General features: G+C 39.2%; 3 protein-coding genes across 16 annotated transcripts; 1 reads left to right on the top strand and 2 right to left on the bottom strand.

Moving 5' to 3' along the window:
* Positions 1-932: 932 nt before the first annotated feature.
* LOC113589672 (C-X-C motif chemokine 11-6-like) lies at positions 933-2,093 on the bottom strand. The gene is made up of 4 exons (XM_027029439.2): positions 1,877-2,093; positions 1,634-1,760; positions 1,443-1,532; positions 933-1,292 (listed from the first exon to the last, which is right to left on the bottom strand). The coding sequence occupies exons 1-4, from the start codon at positions 1,932-1,934 to the stop codon at positions 1,280-1,282; spliced, it is 288 nt and encodes a 95-aa protein (XP_026885240.2). The 5' UTR covers positions 1,935-2,093; the 3' UTR covers positions 933-1,279.
* Positions 2,094-4,745: 2,652 nt separating this feature from the next.
* LOC113589778 (alveolar macrophage chemotactic factor) lies at positions 4,746-6,285 on the bottom strand. Its single transcript, XM_027029595.3, has 4 exons — positions 6,127-6,285; positions 5,801-5,927; positions 5,350-5,427; positions 4,746-5,206 (listed from the first exon to the last, which is right to left on the bottom strand). The coding sequence occupies exons 1-4, from the start codon at positions 6,191-6,193 to the stop codon at positions 5,143-5,145; spliced, it is 336 nt and encodes a 111-aa protein (XP_026885396.1). The 5' UTR covers positions 6,194-6,285; the 3' UTR covers positions 4,746-5,142.
* Positions 6,286-9,820: 3,535 nt separating this feature from the next.
* On the top strand, positions 9,821-25,403 carry rufy3 (RUN and FYVE domain containing 3). 14 transcript variants are annotated; one of them, XM_027028885.3, is made up of 19 exons: positions 11,085-13,006; positions 16,056-16,115; positions 18,139-18,312; positions 18,413-18,530; positions 18,621-18,722; positions 18,844-18,967; positions 19,097-19,161; positions 19,347-19,412; positions 19,523-19,592; positions 19,827-19,919; positions 20,107-20,190; positions 20,357-20,524; positions 20,722-20,819; positions 22,594-22,713; positions 22,946-23,075; positions 23,206-23,279; positions 23,401-23,425; positions 23,613-23,690; positions 24,524-25,403. In XM_027028885.3, the coding sequence occupies exons 1-19, from the start codon at positions 12,829-12,831 to the stop codon at positions 24,665-24,667; spliced, it is 1,971 nt and encodes a 656-aa protein (XP_026884686.2). In that variant the 5' UTR covers positions 11,085-12,828; the 3' UTR covers positions 24,668-25,403. The 14 variants fall into 14 exon arrangements, with proteins under 14 accessions (XP_026884678.2, XP_081570251.1, XP_081570250.1 ...); XM_027028877.3 differs by lacking the exons at positions 11,085-13,006; positions 16,056-16,115 and adding an exon at positions 9,821-10,243; XM_081714125.1 differs by lacking the exons at positions 11,085-13,006; positions 16,056-16,115 and adding an exon at positions 9,821-10,243 and having other exon boundaries at positions 23,949-24,666.
* Positions 25,404-25,550: the final 147 nt, after the last annotated feature.

Here is a 25,550-nt window from a genome sequence, read left to right as displayed (position 1 = left end):
GTGATAACTGTAGGCAGGCACCCATGGAGAGAGATATTAAAATATACCACGATGCTACTACACACAACTTGGTGAAATTACTCAATACTGCAATATTCACTACAACAGGGGAACAATCAGGAAATAAGGCATGACCAAAACCAATTATCAAAAATAGAAAGTGCTACACGACTAATCTCTGTTTAGTATAGTAGCTAGCGCATATAATAATATTATATTGTAGCCTATTATTTAGCTCTTTGCTGTTGTTTCCAGCCTGTTGGCTGGTATTTGAAATGCATGTGATAATGAGAGATAATGAGAGTGTTGTATCAGTAATGTACAAGACAAGCAAACAAACAAAAAACTGGATTGATCCCTCTCTTACTCGCTCACTTGCTGGCTGATTAGTCTTGTGTGGGTGTGTTGGAAGCCAGACATTAACCTACAAGTGCAAAGGTGGTTCTTCTGTGCACTATGATATATAATTCCACCGGCACCATAATCCTGCCAGCAATGTATCAAAAACTGAGAACATTACAGTGAACACGCAGCATCCAACAGTTTTAAATGGTAGAATACAGACATTATTGATCATGGCTTATTTGGCAGACAGCAAGAAAGAGGCACTAATCACCATGTGGTTTTTGTTTTGTACTCTGTCACCATGTGCATTCTGTTTACTTTCCTTACTCACATGTTGCCACACCCCCCGTGATAGCAGTGTTCCCTGCTACACGAGTATTCTTCTTTCCCTTGATCTGTGTGTGTATATATACACCCCTCTGTTAAATCAGTTTGATGTCGGTTATTGCATTGTAGTTGCTCTTAGGTGTATGTGCTGGTTAACGTTGTGTGTGTGTGTGTGTGTGTGTGTGTGTGTGTGTGTGTGTGTGTGTTTGGACTTGCGCCTGCATACTGCCTCTCTTTGCAAACACACACACCACATGAAATCACAGCTACAAATATATTTATTGGAAAACCTATGTTGGGAAAACACTACTGAGGACACTTATTTGGCATGTTGTTAATGAATAACAGTTTTTTCTCAAGTTTTCAGGAACATTTATTTAGTTTAGTATATTTCAGATATATAAAACAGTAAAAGACTACAAAAGTAATAAAAACTTAGAATTATGGCAATCTACAGTTGCATCTCTCTTATAAATTATACAACAGAAATGTATCGTACAATAACAAAAAATATTTTCAAGTAGCAAGTCAAACAGTAGCAAATGGTGTTCTGATGATATCCTGACAGCTTCCTGTTCCATGTGAATGCAGTGTTATCCCTCATGCTTTACTGAGCACTCCTAAAGAAACATAAATAAATTGTATCAGTTAAATATATATTTGTCTCCATTTCATGATATATGAGAATATATACTTTGGTCTTGTATGCTTCAATGGAATGATTGCACAGAATGATACATTATAATCGGTATGGATTCAAATATTCTTACCTCCTTTGAATGGCCCTTTGGATGTAATTCTGAGCAAATCTGGATTCTGGATTTAAGCATTTTTGCCCTCTAACGTTTTTCAAAGTGACACTGATAAAGAAACATGAGACAAGTTAGACTGGAAGTGAATTATGTTGCACTACCAAAGTTCTGGATATTGGACTGAATAGTTATGCAGTTACTGAACTTACATGATTTCCACGTTTTCACAGTATGGGCTGGCAGAATAAACTTCAAGCTTGACGATATTTTGTTGTCGAACCATTTTTAACCCAGGACCTCGACACAAGCACCTCGTTACATTATCGATGGCATGTCCTGCAAACAGAAGAGAATCATACAATTTGCTGTATTACTATTCATTTGTTGTATTCTATTCATTGATCTGCAAAACGTAAAAGAGCCACAACCAAAATGAACAGAATTGTACGTACCTTGTACGTGTACAATAACCAAACAGGCAAGAGCCACCAACGCTGCTGCAAACTTCATTTTGCTCGAGCTCCTGAAGACTCCGTTGCAAAAGCCGGTGGAGTTGTTCTGGAGCGCGCTCGAAAGGTGAATGAACGAGGCCGCTCGCGCGAATTTTATAGTCGCCTCGCAGACGGTGATTTCCCGTCTGCTTTCGCCTCTCAGCTCACCGCGTTCACGACGTGACACTGTCTTCTTTCTTTGAAACACTCAGCTTTACGTTCAGCAGTTTTCATAGTTTCGGTTGTCGTGGAAGGGTTTCGTGAACGATGTTTACGTTTTTATTACGGTTCATGTCAAATGTGTGGAATACCAGGGTATGGTTGAAAAAATACTGCCACATTTACATGTTGCATACAAAAAAAATGACGCTAAATTTAAAATGGCTGTTATGTAGTCTTTGAATCATTTAAACAGTATAGTATATGCAGATGTAAATTAAATTAAAAAGATCAATAAAAGATCAGTGTAGTACTTGCTTCCTGTGCAACAGAAGAATTTCAGAAATAAGAGAACTGATTGTGTCTGTTCAGTATTTCACCCAGAACGTAGCGGAATTCCATAGTTTTCCTGAAACAAGCAAACAAAGTCAATTCTGTTCTTTCCCTTCTGCGTATGGCCACAAGGTGGAATGATATGCGCACTGTATTACACAGCGACTTACATACAGTCTGTGTGTATGCTTGCTTAATATGAAACAAAAAATGAATTCGCTCTTATCTTTAAATAAAGTATATATGTATCTTAATGTACTCAGTCACTGCTTATTCTTGCAGAGAATAGTGAAAGACTGTCATGGTGACGTTATGATGTTAGCAGCCCATTCACCTCCCATGTGATTCTCACTGACTGACTCATTTATGGATGTGCGCTATCTATCATGCAATGCCTTTGGGTTATTATAAATTTGTATGCAGCCTTGATTTCTATTTTTGTTTTGTAGTTTGTTGTATGTGTACACAGAATACCGTTGTGTCCACTGCTGTGTCCAAGCCCACGTCACCTCACTATGTCATTTTAGAGATATCATAGCTGTTTTGTTGTTTATCAATTTGGTTTTAGCTGAATTCACTAGCTTTGTAATTGACAGCACTTGCTACTTGAAAAATAACACTACTTTGTTATTAATATGTACTTAAATTAGAGTGGAATATAAACCTTTGTCTGAACATCCATAGATGTAAGCAGAGGCTTGGTAAACAAGACTACATGATTACTTAGTGCCCTACATAATCATGTTGTGAGTAGACCACTGTGCACTTCACAAACTCTTTACACTTTATCTGTACAGTTTATTCTGTTTATTAAGGATGCAATAGAAATGATATCTCTTTGATTAAATAGTCTATATTTGGATATGGAAGTTCCGATCTCTAAGTGGTGGAATATTTCTTTACAGTACTACTTCCACTCATTATTACTTGTAAATTTCTCGGAAATACTTTCGCTTATAGTCAGTGGCGCGACAGGGTCGCATTACATCACGTTGTTTGGGTTGTGGTAGAGCCTGGTGTAGACTGGCTTCTGAGGCTTTCTTACCAAGACTGATCCTCTTTGCAAGTGTCATAATTTGAACTGTATAGCTAACAAGGAATGATTATATCTATCATATCTATGATATCTATTTTTTTTGCTGACCTAAGGATTATGTGGTATTGCAGACATCCCTTCTATTCTGTCATATTTTTGAGAAGTAGAAGATATTTTGAAAAGAAAGTTTGATTTGATTATGATGTCTGCCATGATTCTATTTCGTATACCTTACAATATCTGCTCTGAATATGCAACCATATTTGATAAGCTGCAGTTAAAATGCATAATGTACTTATAACACCTCATGTGAGGAGAAACTTCTGATACATTTTTGTGGGAAAAAAAACATTGTTGTTGGAGGTCATTTTTCACAGCTGTGTGATATGTGCACCAGAAAAGAGACTTTGTGCATTTAAGGGTTTTTCCATCCTCACACTGGAAGTCATGCAAATGTCTGTTTTGCAGACACATGTGTACTGAGGGGAACAACACAATCTGAATTTTTGTGAGTTGTAGTTTCAGTTTATTTGAAGATGTTTGGAGAGGGGTAAACAAACAGGGGATCTCAGACTTTGCCAAGCCTGTACTGTATGCACCAGGAAGTGACTTTGCTTTTTTCCTTCTTTTTCTCTGTGAACAAAGACTCATTGAGTTCTCCACTCACGCCTCATTCCTGACTTCCAAATGTCACAGATTACCAATACATCAGCTTCATTAGAGAAACATATTTGCAAAATGGGTCAAGCATACATTGAGGTTTTGAGTGCTATTTTGGCAACAGGTGTGATGAGTTAGTTATAGTGAAAGTTGACATGTGATTCTGTTCCTCAAAATGTATCGTCGATCCCCTTCCAGTGATGCTCATTGGATGCCAATGAAGAAGAAAATGCATCGCTTGCATATTATAGGTTTCCAGAGATCATATGAAATATAATACCATTATGATGCTTTTCTTGTGCTCAGCATGTGAAAACAACATAAAAGGTATTTTCCACCAGAAAAAAAAAATTGCAAACAGATCCATCTTATTGTATAAATGGTTGATTCGTGAGTTTGTTCATTAATTAGTGATTATTTAAACTACCTCTTAAGATATGCTGTGACTATGTATATGCATTCTGTTTATATATTATCACTCAATTTGGTGGACATAATACAATACAAATATGTTCATTTATATTGAATATCTTACAAGCAAATGCAGGCAATTAGGTCTTGGCGGTCAAAACAGCATATATTAGCATTTTCCAAATGTATATTTTACAGAAAATTGGAGACACAAACAGATCATCTACAAAACAAGAGGTAGACATTTTATTTATGCTGGCTGCAAAAGGTTATACCAAGATCTTATTTATTTTTTGTTTCATTTTTCCACAACAAAAGAACTGTCATCTTACCACATCAACAGAATTAAAATGAAATTTGAGTGCAGTAATCAAATCCCAAAACTATATAAACCTTAAAATATATATGATTCATTCATTATATAGATGCTAAAAGCCATAATTTGGCTGGAAATAACCTGGAAGCAATAGGTGATTTGAAACAGGGTTCTGAAATTCACACCCAAAATTATGTTGATAATCACATGTGGAACAGAAATAACCACAAATCCACATTAGTCCCATTTTAATCATCTCTGTTTGTAATTAGCTGTAGTAGATAATGGGGAGTGAAAGCAGGCATCGCAGCTTTAGGGGTGCTTCTTCTGTTTCTTGCCTCTTCGTTTCTTGGGTCCTGGCTTTGGCTTCTTTTCACTGAAGGCACAGAAGGAGGGTGATCCCATAACAGTGATTTTGTTGGGCTCTCTGTATTTAGAGAGTTGGGAGTAACTAAATTAGCCTGAGCTGGTGCACTGAGCCTGAGCCCGTATGCTTTAGAGCACATGCAGGCTACTCACATTCTACGCTGCAGGATCGTCTGTCCTTGCTTTCCATCCGGGTCCAGGCAGACCCTTTTTCCTCTCTTGAGTGTGATACTGCATAAAATAAAACCAATAAGGATAAATCACAAAAGGTATGATGTCAAATGATCATCATATAATGATAATGATGATGGTGATGATGATGATTATGATGAGTTTTATTTATATACCACCTTTCAAGCTCAAGTTACATAATAAGAGACAGTGGATGTATATATAAATACATAAACATATCGGTGTAAAAGCATATATACACATATTAATGTACAGATTGGCACTTAAGGAGAAGTCCATAAAGATAGCAACTGAATTGAATATTAAATACCCATTATAATGATAATTTAATTACATTGTGAAACCTACTGCTTTTTGGTATTCACTGTCGTAGTAGTGTCTCATGGTTTGAAAGCCACTGATATGTACTCACACGAGCTCAGTCTTTGAACAGGAAGGACTGGGGAGGAATGTTTCCATCTTGCCAATATTCCTTTGCTTGACAGTGGGCACAAGAGTTCCTGCACACAAACAGCGCTCTGCTGGACCTCCTACACTCCCTGCAGGGCCCAAAAAAATGGTACCAAATAGTTTAATGAATAACTATGGTTAAACACTGAGGTCACAGGGACATGAACTACAGTCTACAAAAAGTACAACATTTTGCTTCTTGTTTGACTTTTTTATTTTGAAAGAAAAAAGATAAAATCATGACAACTTTTGATTTAATGTCATTTTGATACAGGAAGTTTACCTTACCTGCACAAAGTGTTGCAGTTACTCCAAAAATGATCAGAAATAGCAGTGTGACAGTAGTAGCATTCATAGTGGACCACTGCTAGTTATCAGGATGGCAAAGTGAACTTATCTCATAAAGAGGAGATTAAATGAAATGGGTTTTAGTTTTACAGAGACATTGACAAGACTTTCACTTTGCACTCCACCAATGGCAAGCTTTATGCAAGTCAACCATTCCTTTTGGGAAAATCCCACAAAAAAAGCAGTCCTAATGATGTAACCCAGCCTTGCAGTGAATTCAGACAATTATGAGGAATTAGGAAGTTCTGTAGAGTCACTCATAACTCTGTATGGGGCATTGGTCTCTTTATGAGGATAATATGTGATCTGTGATTTAAAATCAATAAAAACATATAAATGAAATGAATACATATAAAATTGAAAATGAATGCATAAAAAACAAAACCATTGGTACAGATTTAGAGTTTAGAGTTGACTGTCCTAATGTTACTAAGAAGATATTCTATCCATGGGTCAGATACAAGTCTTCCATACAAAACATACAAGAAAAACATGTCCATACATAGAACATGAAATATCATTCTCTAAATGCTGCAAATTGGGGAAAGAGTAATTAAAGTGTGACTGGCATGGGAAACAAATATCTGTATCTAGAAGTGGCAGCACAGTTGGGTGGCGGTGCTCCATTGCAGTTAGGTGTTTTCTGAGTTATCATTTTGGCTTTTCAATTTGCCAGTGACTGAGAGGCCTTGCTGACAGTGTCCAGTGTGTGATGTTTGAAGCTGAGGCTGTTGCCCAAGGTGATACCAAGTGTCTGAAAGCCTGAACCTCTTCCACTCGCTCTGCTTGGATGATGGTGGGACTGGAGATGCTGTTGATGCTACTGAATAAAGTTTTTTGCCAATAGTTTTTCTTGAATTCAAATGGCATGAACATTGTGCATTCTACATGTCTATGCTTTCCATTTAGATGTTATTATAATGCTGCAGTATTATAAATGCAATATTATTTCTTAATATGCAAATAGACATTGTGTTAATATCACAAATATAACAAGGGACCATGATAGAAATGCAGGTATACTATTTGATAAATCATAGTGCTGGATTTTTTGTATTTATTACAGGACTGCCTCTTTAGTTTTCAAAGGAAAATGAACTAAACTCTTAGGACGTACAAAAAATAGTATAAAGAGCTTGCATGACACCTAGTGGAAAAACTGGGCTAAAACACCCCATCTTTACTACTTTGTTAAGACCTGTTATTAGGCTGCATAATGTTCAAACTCTGAATGTATGTGCTTGATTTTATTGATATGGGCAAGTTACAAACCATTATACTAAATCAAATTTTGGGGTGAATTTTTTTAGGTTCAGGGTAAAAGTTTAATTTCTGAGGTGGGTTCTTGGAGTAACCACTGTGCATTATGTGGACCTGACTAAATCATTTACATTTTTCATGTAATACTCAGCTTGCTCTATGATTTCATAAAAGCAGTTCTTTTTCTGATTTATGCACTACCCAGCTTTGCACTCTGTGCACGTCCATGTTGTGCGATGCCGACTGTCCTTAGTGCTGTACTCAGTACAACATCTTGGTGTGATTTGCTGATCTTTTCTCAGCTGACAGTATTTCATCTTTGAGGTAATAAAAAGTATACTTGCAGGTCTGGGCATTGAATAACAAACTATAAAGTAAAGCCTAGAAATTAGAACATAGAATAAAGGCCCCTGAGGATCTCTGGTGCACAGCAGAGGCTTTGAGGCAGGTGGTTTCAAGGCCTTTGTACAAGCCTAAGGCAAATAATTCTGAACTATTGAGTCTAGAAACGTTCCCATAAGAAATAACTTCATTAGTATTGGGAAAGGTCATTGTTTTTAAAAGACTTGAAAGCCTCTTTGAGAGTTCTGTGGCTAAGCAAGGATCATTATCTTATCAACAAGGGCAGGGTGATGCTGACCTGTAACTTTATCTTGCAGGTGTTGCTGTGAATTGAAATCATCTTTGTTTGAAAAAAGTTAGATCTTCCAATGGGATATAATGGTGTCAAGCTTCAACTTGCATAATGATAGATCTCAATTTGCATATATTGAATAATGTATTGTATATAATGGTGCATATTTCAAACACTAGTATGAAAAGGAAGTTGGGGCGATTATATATTCACTCCTGAAAACTGTAAAAAAAATGCCTCAATAATGTTGACTTACAATAAAGAATGGGACCAACTATTCTCTTCAACTAATTCTGTAGTCTGCATTTTTATTCCTGAATGAAATAGAAATTATTATACCAGCATACTGAGGAATTTAGGAACAACATCTTCATTAGAACTTGTTTTGGTCTCTACTAAACCTGTTACCACAGTGCATTGGATGTCAAATGACAAATGCTATCTCTGGGACTTTACTGTGCCATAGCAATAAAGGCTTTTCTGCAGTATGACATGCAATAAAGGCACAAATATAAAGTAGTTAAAAAAAACAAAACAATAAAATCTGATAAAATCTTTCTTGTTAGTGGTGCATACAAAGCCATCACCAATTCACTGCCAAGGACTTGTTCTGTCCTGTTGACCGTCTTCCCAGTGAATACCTTAAAGTCAATCAGATATCCCGCCATATCTGCCATTGTCCAGATTTTGGAACCTCTCTTCACAGACATTCATTGGCAGATACTGTTTGAAAGAGGATCTTCCTTTGAATTTCACTATTACCTCATCTACGGCTTGTTGTATGGTTGGACTTTAGAGCTTCTTATAATTTTCTTTCAGTTTTCTTATGAGAGGATGAATTTTGAACCTCTTGTCATAGCCTTGGAATTTTCTTTCTGGCATGAGCATGTTGTCATTGAGATGCAGGTTGGCCAGAATACAGCTAAATTTGTTGACACTCCTCTCAGAGGAAATGAATGAACCTCACATTTCTGCATGAGAGAACCAGTAATCTCGATATGAATATTATGTTTCAACCGTCATGAGTATGTTGATTGCCATAAAAACTTTCATTTCTCCAATAGTGGCAGGTTGGGAAATTTTATCTGCTTGGGTTAGCTTGAAATGTCATGTCCTCAAAAAGCACATGAAAAAGTCTGCTAGACTCATCAATTTTTTCGATTTATCATGGGGGCAAATGTGCAGGTCAAGAAGGCAGAAAACTTTAAAAAATGTTAGTCCTCAGACTAATCACAGACTCTGTTGTAGAGGCACTGCCAAGGGTGGACAGGGGGCCATGGTTTCAATCGCCGGTTTCGCTAAATCTCCAGTATAGTTTGGAATAGCCCAGCCATCAAATTCATACATAGAGCTCGAATTCATACATAGAGAGTGCAGGAAATTAGTGTTACATTTTTTCAGCTCCAAAAACTGATTCATCGCCTTTATGAGTGTAATATGCATGTATGAGAAAAGAAGGAAAACTAAAATTTGTTTTGCAGAGGTATCCTAGGACGACGACATACTGAAAAAGTCAAGTGGCATAATGCACGCATTTAAAAATTTAACTGGTTTCTATGTACATGGTTCACGCCTCTATTTTGATTTTGATTTGATAACACTGAAAATGTGAACCAACTCCAATCAGTTGGAGTGCAATGTAATGTGGATTACACATAATTCCTGGAATTTATGTACTACTACGCCTTTAATAGTTCTAGCGCTGTCAGACGTCCCGCCCTTAAACGTGATCACTTAGTTTTGTAGCTGATTTTGGACAGGAAAAGAACGTCCTATTTCTGTCGTATTCCTGGACACGATTACAGCCAGTATTATAATGTCTTGAGAGAGGGACGTGACACAGAATTGGCTCAAACTGCTGCTGAGTATCACGTGAATTTGAACGGAAGATGGCGAACCAACACTCAAACACATTGGAGCACCAGTGCACAGAAGTTTCCAAAACTTCTTCTGCAGAATTTGTACGGCCTCAGTTTCAGGACAATAACGGACATTTTGCCAGCACCCCAGAGGAATCGTTTTCTCCGACCTCGGTTATTTACTTCAAAGAGGCCCTAAATTCTACTAACATACAGTTTGAGAATAAGAAAGGCTCGTCTGTAACGGCGCAAGTACCAGCTGCAGTGCAATATGAATTCCGCATTGAAAGAAGCAAAACAAAGAGTGAGTATTTTACACGGTTACTTATAAATAGCGTTTGTCATACAAAAATCAGCTTGTGTGCCCAGTGCTTTGTGGTATTACTAGCTAGCTAGTTAGCTAACTGTTTACGTATAACTAGCCAGCTAGTTGCTCTCAGTGCGACGCTGGATCATATTTCAATGTCAACACCATGAAACAGAATGGGGAGTTAGCGATATCTAGCTAGCTAACTCCATTTGAAGCTCCCTGATTGCAGAGTCTTAGTTAGAAAGTGAATGTTTTATATTTTTAACGTAGAGTTTTAGATAGGACGTTAACGCTAATGCTGTTAATGTTGCTGTTGTTAATGTTTAGCCAGCTGTTATCGGTCAGAGAGCTATCCGGTAACTTAACCTACCGCTACTGTTGGCATAAATCTTTTCTTGTGGTGATTTACCCAACTAACGCTAGCTAACTAGATTAATGTGGTTGGCTTTGTAATACTTGCCCATCATCAGCAATGTTCAGTATTTTGTACAAGTATTAAAGAGAGGCTTTGGAAATTGAAAATAGGCCAGCTGTCTACATTTACAATAAAGCTAACGTTAGTTCAGGAAAAAAAACAAGTCTGAATAGTCTTAAAATCAGTTGCCATCTCGCGCTCCGTATGGTTCCTCTATTCACAGCGTCATGATTAGGTGTAGGTGTGTGTGTGTGTGTGTGTGTGTGTGTGTGTGTGTGTCTTTCTTTTAAATAAACAACTATATTATAGGTCAGTGGGGTTGCAACAGATTTGACTGCTACATTCGTCGCTTGCGAACTCAGTGAGTAAACATCATGAGCAACGTCCAAAAACAAAAATGTGTCCGGATGACACATTTTGTGAAATTACTTACTGCTACATAACTGAACGAAGAAGAAAAAAAATCATCATTTTAGTAAATACAACAGACAGTGAATTTCACCTGTGGATCCCTTTTTAATACTTTTGATTTGTGAATGTAACAGTTTACCGTGCATGTCTCAGCAGGCGATGTCTTGACAAACCTAGATAGTGTGTAAGTGTGCACGAATGGCCCTTGAGCTGAGAGCAGTTACTGTGGTAATAATATTAGTTACTTAATTCAGTTTTTGCATTTTCTTCCTTATGTTGGTTCATGTGGCTGTATTTGCTAGCAGTGAGATTATTGTTCTAATGTTTGTGCATGACATGGAAAAATCAGACAGGTTATTAATTATCAAACAGAATGATACATTTTTGTGTCATGATTTGTGCAGGTACTGTCTACAGTTTTCATATATGGGCAATACTCATTTTAATGGTTTGAGACATGAATTGCCAGGACCTGAGCAATTTGTATAGTTGCAGCAGAAACCCTCTGTTTAAACAGTTAATGTAGTTCACACTTAAAAAAAAAAAAAAGAAAATAAAAGAAACTCTTAGCGTTACCAACCATGTCAACAAATTAAAGCTTCCTAAAATTGTGTAGAATTTTCTTTTAAACCCTTTAAATCAGGTCAGGGTTTTCCAAATTAATCTTTTACTGCCATATTTTCTTGTATTCATGTATGTGAGCTTGTATTTTTTTGTTTTTAACTTTTTATGGCTTAAATGACAACCTGGCACTTGTGAAACATTGTGTATTGATTGTCTAAAGTCTGATGGTGAGCAGTTTTCTACCTAGTACCGGTTTAGTCTTAGAATGTCTGCCACTGTTACACAAATAAAATTAGAGTAAACGGTAGATGATTTCTCACTTGGGGTCTGTTTACTGCCATTTATTTATTTAATTGATGAGCATTGATTTTTCCTTTAAAAAACATAGCATGATCATCATTATTTGTCCTAAATAAGTTTCTTGATTGTAGTTACCCACTAGCTTGAATCACCAGCTTGGTGCTGCGAATGGGTTGCACTCACAACTTGATTAGTCTTGCCTGCACCCCTTTCTCAGGCAGCCTCTCAGAACTAAGAGAAATAGATCACAGATGAGCACACTCCTGCATCAGCCTGCCCCTGGAGAATTCATCTCTCTACGCTTGCACCATCTGCTCACGTGATTCCCACAATTCCTGCTTAACATCACGGCAGCCATCTTGGTCGACACCCACTTGGTTGCAAGAGCACAGCCAATTAGCCTGAGCAGGGGGCTGTGCAGGGAGAGAGAGAGAGAAAGAAAGAGAAAGAGGTCCATCGGGATTGTTTCTCTGCCGCTGAGCCTCTTGTAGCATCTCAGTCCTCTGGCTGTGCTGAGTCGGACCAAAGGGCAGGGCAGCCTTTATCCGGATTTTCTCGACTCGCTTGGGGGGGGGGTGGGAAACGAGGGGGCAATCCCGCCCGCTCGCGCTGGAGAAGAAAAGCCTTGCAGGCTGCAGCAATCCCTGCCTCCATTCCTGCTCGGGCCCATTGTTTTGCTTGCCTTTCTCTTCTCTCGTTCTTTCCGCCATTCTCGTGAGGACTAAAACCAGGAGCCAGAGTGGTGCGCTTACACACCCCTACCCCTGCGTCCACTTAATTGCCGATCCACCCCACGTTCGGGTTGTTGGTGAGGACTACCATCACGGGCGGTGTTGTCATTGTTGTCGTCGTCGTCATTGTCGTTCCCTCCGCTATCAGCTGAGTCACCATGGCCGATCTGACGCCCCAGAGTGAGGCCCCCACCCCCACCACCGACAAGATCACGCAGGCCGCGCGGGAGACCATCTACCTGTGCAACTTCCGCGTGTCAGTGGACGGCGAGTGGCTATGCCTGCGTGAGCTCAACGACATCTCGCTCACGCCCGACCCCGAGCCGGCGCACGAAGGTAAGTGGGCCGGGTGCCACCACTTTGCTGGCCTCCTGCCGCCAGTGGCCCCACTGGGGCTTCCTGCCAGCCTAGAAGTGCAGTTTTTGAGAGCAGCACTGCTCCCCCCCTTAGGTTTGGACCTGTTTGGAAGATGACGTCTTGTCAGAGCAGGTGTAGGATGCTTGTTTATCATTTAAGGCGTGTCAGCCATAGACCAAGAATCTAAGAAAATACTGATTACTAAGCTGCCGATGGATTTGATTAAATATTTTGTAGTAGTAAATATGATTCTTTTTATATCATTGGTAACATTTTTCTGGTTCTGTTGACAGTTCTGTTAATGCAACTGTAAATGCCCTGTAAAATGCTTGTTTTTTTTTTTTTGTCAGCTTTTGTCTTGGTGTTTCTGTATCAAGACTGAAGATGGCATAATTTAGTATTGGAAAGCCATGTATTGTTGTGTTGTCTTAATCAAATCCTGGGGTGATTGTGGTCACATGGACCCTCCATGTCTGTTGCTAACAATATTTTCTGTAGATGCATTGAAGTGGAAGGCCCAGGGCTGTGTCCAATTAGCTTTTGGTCACGATTTATCCCTTTTGATCTTACATCGGATCATTTCTGTTTTTGAATCTTTTTATAATAATTAACTATAATTTGTTTCTGTGTATGTGTTGCTTAGTTGTGAAAGCTTGATTTAGTTTTATTAGTTTAGAAACAATTAGATTGTTTCAGATTGGCGGCATCCAGGCATACGTTAACAAATAAGATATTTTGCTAGTTCTCTCATTGTGAATAGCAATTTTGTTAATTTGTTTGAGAATAGCAGCATAAATCAGACTGCAATTGTAGTAAGCAGTTATCTTAAAAAGCTAATGAACTGATTTAAATAAGATCTCATTTGTTATAAAATGGTGAGATTTGTGGTTGTAGATGACCCATCGGGCATTTTCTAAAAATCTGAAAGAGTGAGGCCTAAGAATAAAATTGTAAATAAATAAATAAAAGGAAAATATGGTTCTATATTAGATATGTAGAGGAAAATCTATGAAGATAAATGTAGTGTTAAGATAACATCCGGTGCTGGAGCACAAACAAGTAATTCGCTATGCATTTATTACGGCAAGTGTGTCCCTGGAGAGTCAAGGTCTCCACAGCCATATATTAGCATGAAACGATGAGAGTCTGACAGAGTAGTGCTGTTACCCTGGAGACGAAGTAGCAATTGCCACTCGGTCTGTTGTGTTGAGTTGTGATCAATGGCCGTAGGGTAAATTGCAGCTTCTGTTCTAGGCAGTACAGGAGACAAAGCATTCAATTTTAAGAGAATTAAGATTATTTTATTCTAGCCTGTTTTATTTATTTAATTTTAACATGTGTATTTCTAAACTCCATCATTAGACTGCCATTTATTTAATATTTTCATCATCTTAAGTAAATTAACGAGAGTATTTATGTATTTTTTTTAAAGGTTGCAACTTAACTAAAAACAACACCAGGATAGCACTGGTTGATTTCATGTAAATAAGCTTTGATTTAAGATCACCAACACCCCCCCCCCCCCCCCACAGACACATATACACACACACACAGTCTGCTACACCTGCCATGCACAGTGCCAACTTTGTTGGTTTACACGTTGAGATAAAACGCCATCGCTGATCAGTGTCCCTTCCAAGGCTATTGATGGAGACACATGATGTCATGACAGAAGTCAGCTTACATTTACACACGGCACGTCAGCCAGTGAGGCCCTTGATATTACTCCATGCGGCAGACTCTGTGTGCAGCGCCTGTCCGAATGCATTTGACTCAGCAGTTCCTCACGGTGCACCTCTTGCGCATTGCCTTTAGACTGAATCCACGCAGTGGGCCAGCTGCAACAGAAGTAGTGTTGTTTGTTGTTTTGTGTGTTGGGATTTGTTGTTTGACTTTTTGTACAAGTTGTACAAAAGGAATATTACTGCCTGTAGTGTTCTTTCGCAAGGCATTCAGTTAGACATATTAGTATTGATTTGAGCAAGATTAACATTTTTTATGTAGTTATAACTGTGGAGTTTGTGATGCAGTTTAAAATGATGTCGTTTTAAAGTTAATTTCATTTTCATAATGATTGTCATACACAGGAAATCAAGTCTCATTGCCATATGAAGTGCGGTAGTTTCCATACAGAGCCACTGAATTTATAGTGGCTGACAGTTTGCCTACATATATCTCTCTTGTTGTGTAAACCTAACCTAATGCATATTAAACTACAGTATATTTCAACTGTTCCACAATTCTACAAGTTGCAGAACAGTAAGAATCATGTAATAGCTCTATCATAAAATGTCATGAAGGCATCAGATGGCCCTCATATTATTGGTCATGTTCTGGAAGCTGAAGTACAAAATGAACATAGACAAAAGGGGAAACCAGCTCTTCTAGCTACCTGTCTACATAATTCTGTCTACATATCTCTGTGTTTGCCTGACATTTTCAAGCTTGAATAATGCAAGACTACTTGGTTCAGAGTGCAGACCTCCATTGTCTGCAGTTTTCCCTTGTGAAATGGAGCAGTGGGGCTCTCCTGGTACATATGTCCTGGGCTCACTGAGCTACTTCTGTTTTCTCATGATGATTCTGAAGCCAAAAACCTGACACTAAATATATCCCTATATTGAAGCTTTTGGCCTTTGTTTTATGACTGGCCAGTTCATGTACCTGCAGTGGCTGGGCAAAAATGATGAGCATTTAGGCTTAGTGGGCTTTTGCCATTTGCACTTGGGGCTGATTTAAGATCAGCTGCCAGGGTGTAAACATTTAGGAGATTTTAAGCAATGGCAAAGGGAATGTATCTTATGGCACATTATGGTACAGACTTTGCTAGACAGCTAGTGATGTTAAAAGGTATGTAGTGATGTTTAAACTCCATATGCGTCCAAGAGTTACCTGCAAAGTGCAGAATCTTATGAAAAGCATTGCTTTTTTGTGTACACTCATGATATGCATGAAACAATGAAACAATTTCTTTTTGTTTTGTTTTTGTTTTTCTTATTATTATTCCTTTCCATTGCTCTGTGCAAAGACTCATGGGAGGATTTGACTGAATTGGTGGAGCATATGCAAATGCTTGATGAGTTCAAAGGTGCGTATGGCAGCATTGCTTTCCCCATTCCCACCCCAGGCACCATCTAAAAGCCATAGCTGCTGTTTTAAGTGGCCATCCAGCTCTGTACCTACCATATAACCGCCACGGCCCCTCTGAGTCACGCAGCACGGACACTCCAGAGGCTGATCTTCTCACCCACTGTCTCTCATGCTTGTTTTTTCCCCCACAAACCCTGTTTTTGGTTCTGGTATTTTGGACTTCGTGCCAATCTCTTAGTCATGGGTATCCAGCTTTCTAGTTTGCTAGTTACTGCAAAACAGCCATAGCTGTCCAACTCGCCAGCTAGAAGAGCTGGTTTCCCTTTTGTCTTTTTGTGTCTGCTATTTTTGCCCAGATTATTTCCTCCTCCGTTTGCCACGCTCCATTCTTATGGCTGATTATTGCTGACAAGTGCATGTCCTCGTAGGCATTTCACACTCGCTTGTCCTCTTTGTGCCTTGGTGCCTTCATTTAGTCTCTCAGGCCCGAGATGCTGATTTAGATTTACATATTTAAAAAAACAAAACAAAAACAAAACTGCCCTCACCTCCTTTGACCCTTAGTGGTGCGGCAAAGTAGAGAGAGAAGCTGCCTGTTTTATTGGGAACAGGAGCATATTTGACGTTGGCATGGTCCACTTATTTTGCACAGCCCACTAAGTTTGCAGCAGTGCTGCACCTGGCTGACGTGTCGACACCTTGCCACCACACTTTGAATACAAATCGAGGAGAAGCCAATCAAACTAGGTTTTGAAAGAGTCCTTAGATGTCCTCTCTTATTTGCTGACATTTTCAGTATTAAACTGAGTCTTTGTGTTAAACCCTTAAATAAATAAAATGTCATGTTTTGAATCAGAATTTAATATAATTACCTGCATTGCTCAGTCATTTTCTCTTTCACTCTCAGTGTTGGTGAATTACTTTTACTTTTTTTTGCTTCTGGAAGCATTTTCTCCATGTCACACCTCCACAAAAATTAATGAGGCTTTTTTGTGCTGTGCCTAAATATTGTGTGATTACTGGTTAATTGACATCAGAGGCATTATCTGTTTTTGTTCCCTTCAGTGGGTTTGCAGACACCTAAAAAATTAAAAATACTTAATTTCTGCCTTCAGATCTGTCATATCAGCAGATTATTTCCATATAAACAGCACTTGAGGTAACATGCATTTTAAGAACTCAAGTAATCCATAATTTGGGATTATGATGTAGCATTTGTGTTGCATGTTATAATAGATTGCAGAAGTGCCCACATTTGATTTGAGTAAAAGGTATTATAGTTGGTTCACCCTCTTACTAATGGGTATACAGTAGGTTTCTAAGGATCTTATGTAAAATATTGTTTTATAACTTTGTTCATGGCTCTTTCAGGATAATTAAGAATATTCTGAAATTCTTATCTGAATTAGACAATCTTAATGCAATGATTAATACCATCAATGTGAAATATTTTCTTAAATATATGCATAATACTGCATAGCCTGAACAGTATCAGTTGGCCTAAAGGTTTTAGGCAACTGTTTTCTGTGCTGTAGAGCTGTCTGATATCTACAAGAATTAGGAAACTCCAAACTTTGATGAAGTCATTGAAAAAATGTAATTGAATCACTTTGTGTTATGTAGCATAGTGGTTTAACTTTTTAGTAAGCGTCACATTTATATGGTAAGTGTGCATGGTCAAATATCACACAATGCAGCTCAAACATTGCAGTTGTAAGCGAACAGCTATGATGGCTGGGAAATAGGAAATCAGAACAAAAACATACTTTGCGATTATAGAGATGTTTAAAATAGCCTATGAAGTACAAATCAGATTTGTTTTTTTTTTATCAGGTTGCCCTGTCATAAGCTACAAGCTTCTGGTAATTAATCAATACCATATTTGTGAAAATAGGATGCTGTGGTTGCCGGAAGAGAACCAGGGGTGATATAGGAAAAACAGCTGACCAATTGTCGATATATGCAAAGACTCTGATGGTGATACTTCATGTTATGTTGCATGGTCTTTCATGTGCCCTCAGATCCCAAGGACCCTATCGCCATCGAGAGGCTTAACCTCATGAACATGGCCAAGCTGAGCATCAAGGGCCTTATTGAGTCTGCCCTCAACCTGGGTCGCACACTGGATTCGGATTACGCCCCCCTGCAGCAGTTTTTTGTGGTGATGGAACATTGCCTGAAGCACGGACTCAAAAGTACATGCCAGGACTTGGAGCACACACTGTTTCTGCTTCCTCTTTCAGCTTTGTCTGTCTAGTGTCTTCACATGATGTCTCAATGTTTCGCGTATTAAAGGTAAGAAGACGTTCCTAGGTCAGAACAAATCCTTCTGGGGCCCTCTGGAACTGGTGGAGAAGCTGACTCCAGAAGCTGGTGAGATCACAGCCAGCGTCAAAGACCTTCCAGGGCTCAAGTAAGATGAGTCTTTGTTCCCGTTCTCACCAAGCACATTTTCTTCTCATGTCCCACATGTTTCTGACTCAAAACCTTTCCCACCTTCCAGAACTCCTTTAGGAAGAGGCCGAGCATGGCTGCGGCTGGCCCTGATGCAGAAGAAGCTCTCAGACTACATGAAGACCATTATCAACAGAAAGGACCTTTTAAGGTGGCCACTCCCCACTGACCCTTCTGCATTCTGGTTTTACTGAGAAGATGGGGACACAAACCTTTGAGGCATCCCTGCTTCCGAAATGCTTGTGGTCATTTTTTGGTCTTCTCTCCTTCAGTGAGTTCTATGAGCCCAATGCTCTGATGATGGAGGAAGAAGGAGCTGTAATCGCTGGATTGTTGGTGGGACTCAATGTCATTGATGCCAATTTGTGCATGAAGGGAGAAGACCTTGATTCCCAGGTACTTTATTTACAGGTTAATAAATAGAACACCCATCATTACCAATCAGATACATCTTAGATCATGTGGCTAATTTGATCATTTGGTTAATTTGGACATGTCAAGGAACAGAATTTGCTCACTCTATAGGTTGGGGTGATAGACTTTTCCATGTATCTAAAAGATGGAGGCCACAGTAGCAAGAGCACAGAGGGGTAAGATACTCTCACCAGACCTTCTAACATGTAACAAATTACCTTTTGTATTAACTTCCAACATGTAAGACATGACCATTGTAAGACATGACCATACTTTCCAACATGTATTACATGCACAGTCTGACCATTTGTTCAAGTTACAGGAGTATTTCCTAGTTTTTAAGTTTATTTCTGTATTTCAGTGATGGCCAGATCACTGCTATCCTTGACCAGAAGAATTATGTTGAGGAACTCAACAGACATTTAAGGTGGAGTCAATTCTCCAGATGTGTTTCTTCTTTATGGAGCATGTTCCTAATTTCTGGTCTAGTTGGAGAACACAGCAAGTCTCATGTCATACCTTCTTCCCCTTTCACAGTGCTTCTGTGAATAACCTACAAGCCAAAGTGGATGCACTAGAAAAGTCTAACACAAAACTAACAGAGGAGGTGCGTCATTCTAAATCTAAATTTAAATGCTAATATCTGGACTTCTGTAAACTGTGATGGCAGGAAACAAATAAGAAAATGTAGCTCCACTTCATTGTTCGCTAGTCCAGCTGTCCATCTATGTTCCCCTGACCTTTTCTCTTTGAAGAGTTTATGAATGAAGATATTGGTTGTGAACAGAGGTTGGGACACATTGCTGTCACCATTAACTACATCTGTTCGCTGATATCACAGCTTGCAGTTGCAAACAACAGAATCATCACTTTGCAAGAGGATGTGGAGAGGGTGAAGGAAGAAAGCTCTTACCTTGTGGAGTCCAGTCGCAAGGTCCACAAAAATGAGTTACTACCCACTATGCACCTTCTGTGCACACATACCAGAGAAAGTGTTTGCATACCAGTGCGAACAAAACATATGTCTAAGAACATTAGACATGACACATTTTGTAATTGGCATATGTGTTTTAAAAACCTAGCTGTAGGAATGATGTGGGATTTTTATGTATTTGTGGAAGGCGTCAAGGCCAGACGGAACTGCGGATGGCCAAGTACTTGGAGAGACCCGAAAGCAGCTCAAAGAGGAGACTCAGCTCCGGCTGGTCAGTTAGGTCTCGAACGTGTGCATCTGTGTCTGTGTGCAGTGTGAGGTCTGGAAAATTTGAACATGTCTTCATTTAGTGGGTTTTCAGAGTTGCATTTGAGTGGTCAACAGAACAATTGATCTCGAAAGAGATGACAAGATTTACACTGCTGGCTCATGTGTAGGATGTTGAGAAGGAGCTGGAGGTGCAGATAGGCATGAGGCAGGAGATGGAGCTGTCTATGAAGATGTTGGAGAAGGACATCTGTGAGAAGCATGACGCACTGGTGGAACTTCGACAGCAGCTAGACGACCTGCGCAGACTCAACCATGAGCTCTCCCACAAGTCGCAGGTACCAAACTGTTCTAAACCAAGGTTGGTTATAGCGGTGTTGTTCGACCATTATCCATGCACTGCCTGTGTAGATCCATGTTGATGCCTAGACCGATACACTAGATAAGCTAGATGGGTTTTGTGCATGATTTGGGGATTCTGTGTGTGTGTGTGTGTGTGTGTGCACGCGCACGCTTGCCTGCCTGCTGCCTACAGAGCTCAGAGATCAGTGTGAAACAGAAGAATGAGATTGTCAGTCGCTTGGAAGAGAAAACAAACCAGATGGCAGCCACTATCAAACAGCTGGAGAGCAGGTATCTGATTACTTGCTAAACACTCCCACACACAGATTTCTTTTCTTGCACACACACACATTGACGTCATTACCCCTTATTCTGCACCCCCCCCCCCCCCGGCCATATTAACCATTTTGATTAGGTTAGCTCTCAAATTGTATTTGATTAAGTGTCCGTTTCTGTGTGTTTGAATAATGAGCCCACTGTAATACCAGTTTGGCCTCAACACATTAAAGAACCACTAATCTTCTTTCCTTTTTCTAAGATCTGGACTAGCCTGTGTTCTTTCTCTGGACCGATATGGTGGTCTTTTCTTGGAATAACTCCTCTCTCCCCCTCCTGTCTCTTACTTTGCTCATTCCCATTCATTTTGCAATCCCTCCCACCTCCTCATTTCTCTACTCCTACTCCATTGCCCTGATCAGTGAGAAGGATGTAGTCAAACAGGCACGAACCTTGAACATAGCTGCGGGAAAACTGCTGCAAAACCAACAGTAGGCCACTGACCGACGTTCTATAGCAACTCCGTCGACACAGATCCTAAATTTGTCTTTGCATATTATAGAAACAACTAGGGTTCAAGATCTGTCACAACTCCTTTCTCACACGGGCTACCGTGTATTTTTAATTTTTTTTGTTGTTGTTGTTTTTATTTTTATTTTTTGCCTCTACTTTTAATAGCATATTCTAAACCAGCGCTTTTCTCTCTAGTCTCCCTGTACTTGTTTTACCAGATACAAAGCGCAGCATTTTCAGACAGTGTGGGAATCGCTCATGGGCTGCTTATAACTGATAAGAACAGTCAGTTTTTTTTTGTATTGGCTTTGAAAATGCTTCAGTGAACAGTTTGAAAGCATTGGTAATAAAGCAGTGCATCTCTCTCATATCTCTGCAGTGTATTTCCATGCTGTATAAAAGACTGAATGGTAGGATATTACAAAAGATTGTTACTAATAAAAGGAAGCCTTTGGCCATGGATTGCCCACCTTGGGTAAATGTACAGCAACATAAATAATGGTCATAAAACTGACTCCGGTTAAACAAAAAATGTACAATCCAACATTGCAATAGGAAAGTGTGAAATTTATTTTCATCTTTATTTGGTACATGTTAAGTTCAAAACTTTGAAATATGGCTGTTTTACACAACAACCCAAATGAAATAAATAAGCAACAAGTTAACATTGGTTCAAGAGTCCGATGATGTGATGTTCAATCTGCTTAAGTGGACTCCCATGTTTAAAGAAATGATGATTAAATTGCAGGCATATACTCTAGTTTTAGGTTTTAGTTTGCTGTTTTGTGTATGACCACGTGCCTGAATTATATTAAAGTGGCATTTAACCGGATTAAAGTCTGGCCTGAATCCAAATGTGATGCTCAAGGTGGTAACAGATGCCAAACACGGAAGGCTACAATCTTGTGTAAGCCCAGTAATAGTTTCCTTAAGGTTTCCATGGATGACCTTGTCCTCTGTTGCAATGGAATGACGAAAAGTGTATGTGGACGTTAACAATATATGTAAACTGTAGTACTGTAGCATAATAAAACACAAACCAAACACTTGGACCTCCTTGCTTTCTTTAGCCTCATCATTGGCCATGTTCACCACTCAGACTCATAAGCAAGCTTTTTTTTTCCCATTCCCCTCTCTTACTACTTTTCCCCCTCATTCAGCTCTTCTCCCAGTTCCTCGCTGTGGTTTTACATTTATTGCGTTTCTCCTCCCTGCCATGGCTTTTTAGTTTTCATTTTTTTTTTTACCTCATTAAGTTCATCTGGCCCAACTCCAGATGTAAGCAGGTGGAGCGGCAGAGGGACCTGGCCGAGGAGGCCACCAGGCTGTTCAAGCAGGAGTTTGGGGACAAGATCGAGAGTCTGCAGCAAGAGGTGGAGCAGTTACTGAAGCAGAGGTGTGCAGTGCTCATACACCGAAATATGGCTGGCTTTTATGCTAACTGTGCTGGATATCTTATGTGCGGATAAACCGCATCCAGAACTACCTTCTTTCCAGAATGCTGATACCATTACATTGGTGACTCTACGATATCAATCCTGCATTTTTACTATGTTGTTGTAAAATGTGGCATTAAAGAGTCTGTGCTTTTTATGTGGGGTTTTTTTTTGGGGGTGGGGGGTGGTCAGGAATGGCTTGGAACAGGAGCTGAAAAAGGAGCGCGAGAGACGGGGAGGCCAGTGTTCTCATGCTCCTACGGGGAAAACCCCATCGCCGCGGCCAAGAGACGCGAGACAGCATGCTGAGAACATCCGAAAGGTGTCCACTCCATCCATCATGCTTCAGCTTTCCGATTTGTATTTCATGACGCTTCTGGTCCCTGAGGTATTGGATGGCACCGTGGGTGATGTTTTTTACTTGGTTCAGCAAATATGCTTTTTTTGTGCAGGAACTGGAAGCAGTGATGCAAGAGAGAGACGCACTCCAAAATGCACTGGATGAGAAAAGTCTCACCTCAAGTTTGTAGGTCTTACCGTCTTTGCTGTTACTCAGACACAAACTAATACATAAATACTGCAGCCCTTTTCAAATAAACAGTGTTTTAAGAACATTGTGGATAAGCTTGTCTGGCTTTGATTCCTAGGTCACTTTCACATGAAGATGAACAGGTACATTTGCATTGAATTTTTACCACATAACAAAAACAAAGTACATTATTATGCCAGTGTGGTATTACCCAGTTTGTCTAAATGACCTCTGCCAGCTTAATGTCAACTGCATTCTAGCTCAGTAAGAACGATGGCGTACTGAATTTTGGTGAGCCCTATCATAATGTTCATTATCATGTTTTAAAAGGGTCAGTCTTTTCATGAAGATCCAGAGCCTTCCATCTGCCCAATGTGCCAATGTGCAGAATCCCTAACCAGGCCTAAGGTATTTATCTGTATATAAGGGAGCTCAGGATGAGGATGAAACATAAGGGAGAAAGTTAATTGTGATTTATTTTAAAATGTTTTTGTCTTCATTTATCCAGAAACAATTATAGGTGCACATTGTATTTGAGGATGACACATTATTTGGATAATTATAAGGATGTTAAGGACAATTTAATTCATTCTTAGTGGTTTGATATTGGAATTTCAGCAGATAATTTAGTTTTTTGTTTTTTTTTTCTCTTTCTGGGGGCTTTAGTTTCTAGCCCTACACTTTCTTATACTTGCACAAGTTGAAGACAAGACAGTTCAGAAATGTTAAGTGCCATTATTTATTACAATACAATGTAATGAAACTATTTTTGATCCCTTTTGTGTTAACTGCAACACGTTTACAATAATTGTGATTTCTGATACACCTGTGATATTGTGTAAAACTGTGATTAAGTAAAACTAAGTAAGGATCCATTTTTAGAATTTAACATGACTTAAACTAATTGCACTTCATATATAGACTAGTTTGTACCTGCTTCAAAATGCATAAAGGTATCGGTTATTTAATGTTGGTATCTTCTACCAGAAAGTGCTAATTGTGGGTTATCATAATGGTGCATCTCTAGAACTGATTAGTTTATTTAACACAGTGCCATATAAGTCCAAAAGGAAGAAAACAGCCCAAGATGAAAAAATTCAATCATATGGATTTTGTCCCAGTTACTAACGCTACCCCCTGAAAACCCTGAAGCGGTTTCACAACTTGCTAATTTTATTACATCCCTGTGAACAGTCACTGATGAGAGGTCATGTGTGTTTCACTTTGGTCTGCTGTCTCAGCGCGAGTGCAAAAACTGCAAGGGTGTGTTCTGCGAAATCTGCGTGACCAATGAACTGCCGCTTCCGTCTTCCATCGACCTGCAGCAGGTGTGCGACACTTGCCACTCCCGTCTGCTGCAGCAGTATGCCTCAAGCCCTTCCTGAGCACACAGACGACATCAGTAAAGGAGAACAATTGGAGGACCTCTGTCTTTGATCTCACATTTTGAATGTTTGCACCAAATACTCAACTGGCTGGCTTTTTTTAATGCTTGCTGAAAAGGGATTGTTTTAAGTGTAATTTGTTACTTGGGTCATATGTTCTTTGAATTCAGTTAAAAGGCTTGAGCTTGTCCACCGAGTGGGCTTAAGCAGTTCTACGTGAGGTGTGTGCAAAGTCGATTTTGTGCTTGTCATGTGATTCTCTTTAAAGATGATATGTTGTGGAACCAAGACAAATAGAACACACTTCTTGGCTGCTCCCCAGGGTGAAATATTTAATTCTACAGATTTAATTTTAATTTTACTGTTTTATATAGAGAATATACTGTTTTTAGCATCATGTCTTGACAGGCTTGAGCTGCCTTGTATAGTTTCTGCTGGTGATCATGATCATAGCTTATATTTTATGGAGCCAAATGATTGTTTACATGTTACGTAATTTTAAAGTGCATTTATTTTATTACAACTTACTTTTGAAGTAAGCATGTTTAGATTAATTACTTATGTATTTAAAAGGCTTCAGGGGCTGTGTGAGGCTCCACTGACCTGTCATGCTGAAAGAATGCAAATATAACATCGCTAAACTTTCTTGTTTAACTTGATTCTAATAAAGACCTCAATTCAGTTGCACAAATATCTTAGTGTAAACACATGGCAAATAAATGTAAGATTTCATACAGGTGTGGTTTTGACTAGATTCAAGCTGTCTTTTGTGCCATTATACATTCTTATTTAAGGATCCATTTCTGTCATAAAAGACTAAAAACCAAGGATCCAGGAAAATGTAATGTTGAACACTGTTAAAACTGCTCAGATAGTTTTTTAT

This window comes from Electrophorus electricus, chromosome 5 (genome assembly GCF_041902795.1).
Source record: "Electrophorus electricus isolate QZ-2024a chromosome 5, ASM4190279v1, whole genome shotgun sequence".
In the NCBI taxonomy this organism is placed as follows: domain Eukaryota; kingdom Metazoa; phylum Chordata; class Actinopteri; order Gymnotiformes; family Gymnotidae; genus Electrophorus; species Electrophorus electricus.
This window is presented reverse-complemented; position numbering and strand designations above follow the sequence as displayed.

Coding starts and splice junctions, on each gene's coding strand:
- rufy3 (XM_027028877.3), top strand. CDS start 9,970: ATGGCGAACCAACACTCAAACACATTGGAGCACCAGTGCACAGAAGTT. Junction 20,820..22,593: donor ATCAAACAGCTGGAGAGCAG/GTATCTGATTAC, acceptor GCCCAACTCCAG/ATGTAAGCAGGTGGAGCGGC. Junction 23,076..23,205: donor ATGCTGAGAACATCCGAAAG/GTGTCCACTCCA, acceptor TTTTTTGTGCAG/GAACTGGAAGCAGTGATGCA.
- LOC113589672 (XM_027029439.2), bottom strand. CDS start 1,934: ATGAAGTTTGCAGCAGCGTTGGTGGCTCTTGCCTGTTTGGTTATTGTA. Junction 1,761..1,876: donor GGTTATTGTACACGTACAAG/GTACGTACAATT, acceptor TTCTGTTTGCAG/GACATGCCATCGATAATGTA. Junction 1,533..1,633: donor TGTGAAAACGTGGAAATCAT/GTAAGTTCAGTA, acceptor TTTCTTTATCAG/TGTCACTTTGAAAAACGTTA.
- LOC113589778 (XM_027029595.3), bottom strand. CDS start 6,193: ATGAATGCTACTACTGTCACACTGCTATTTCTGATCATTTTTGGAGTA. Junction 5,928..6,126: donor AACTGCAACACTTTGTGCAG/GTAAGGTAAACT, acceptor TGGGCCCTGCAG/GGAGTGTAGGAGGTCCAGCA. Junction 5,207..5,349: donor ACGATCCTGCAGCGTAGAAT/GTGAGTAGCCTG, acceptor CTGTGCCTTCAG/TGAAAAGAAGCCAAAGCCAG.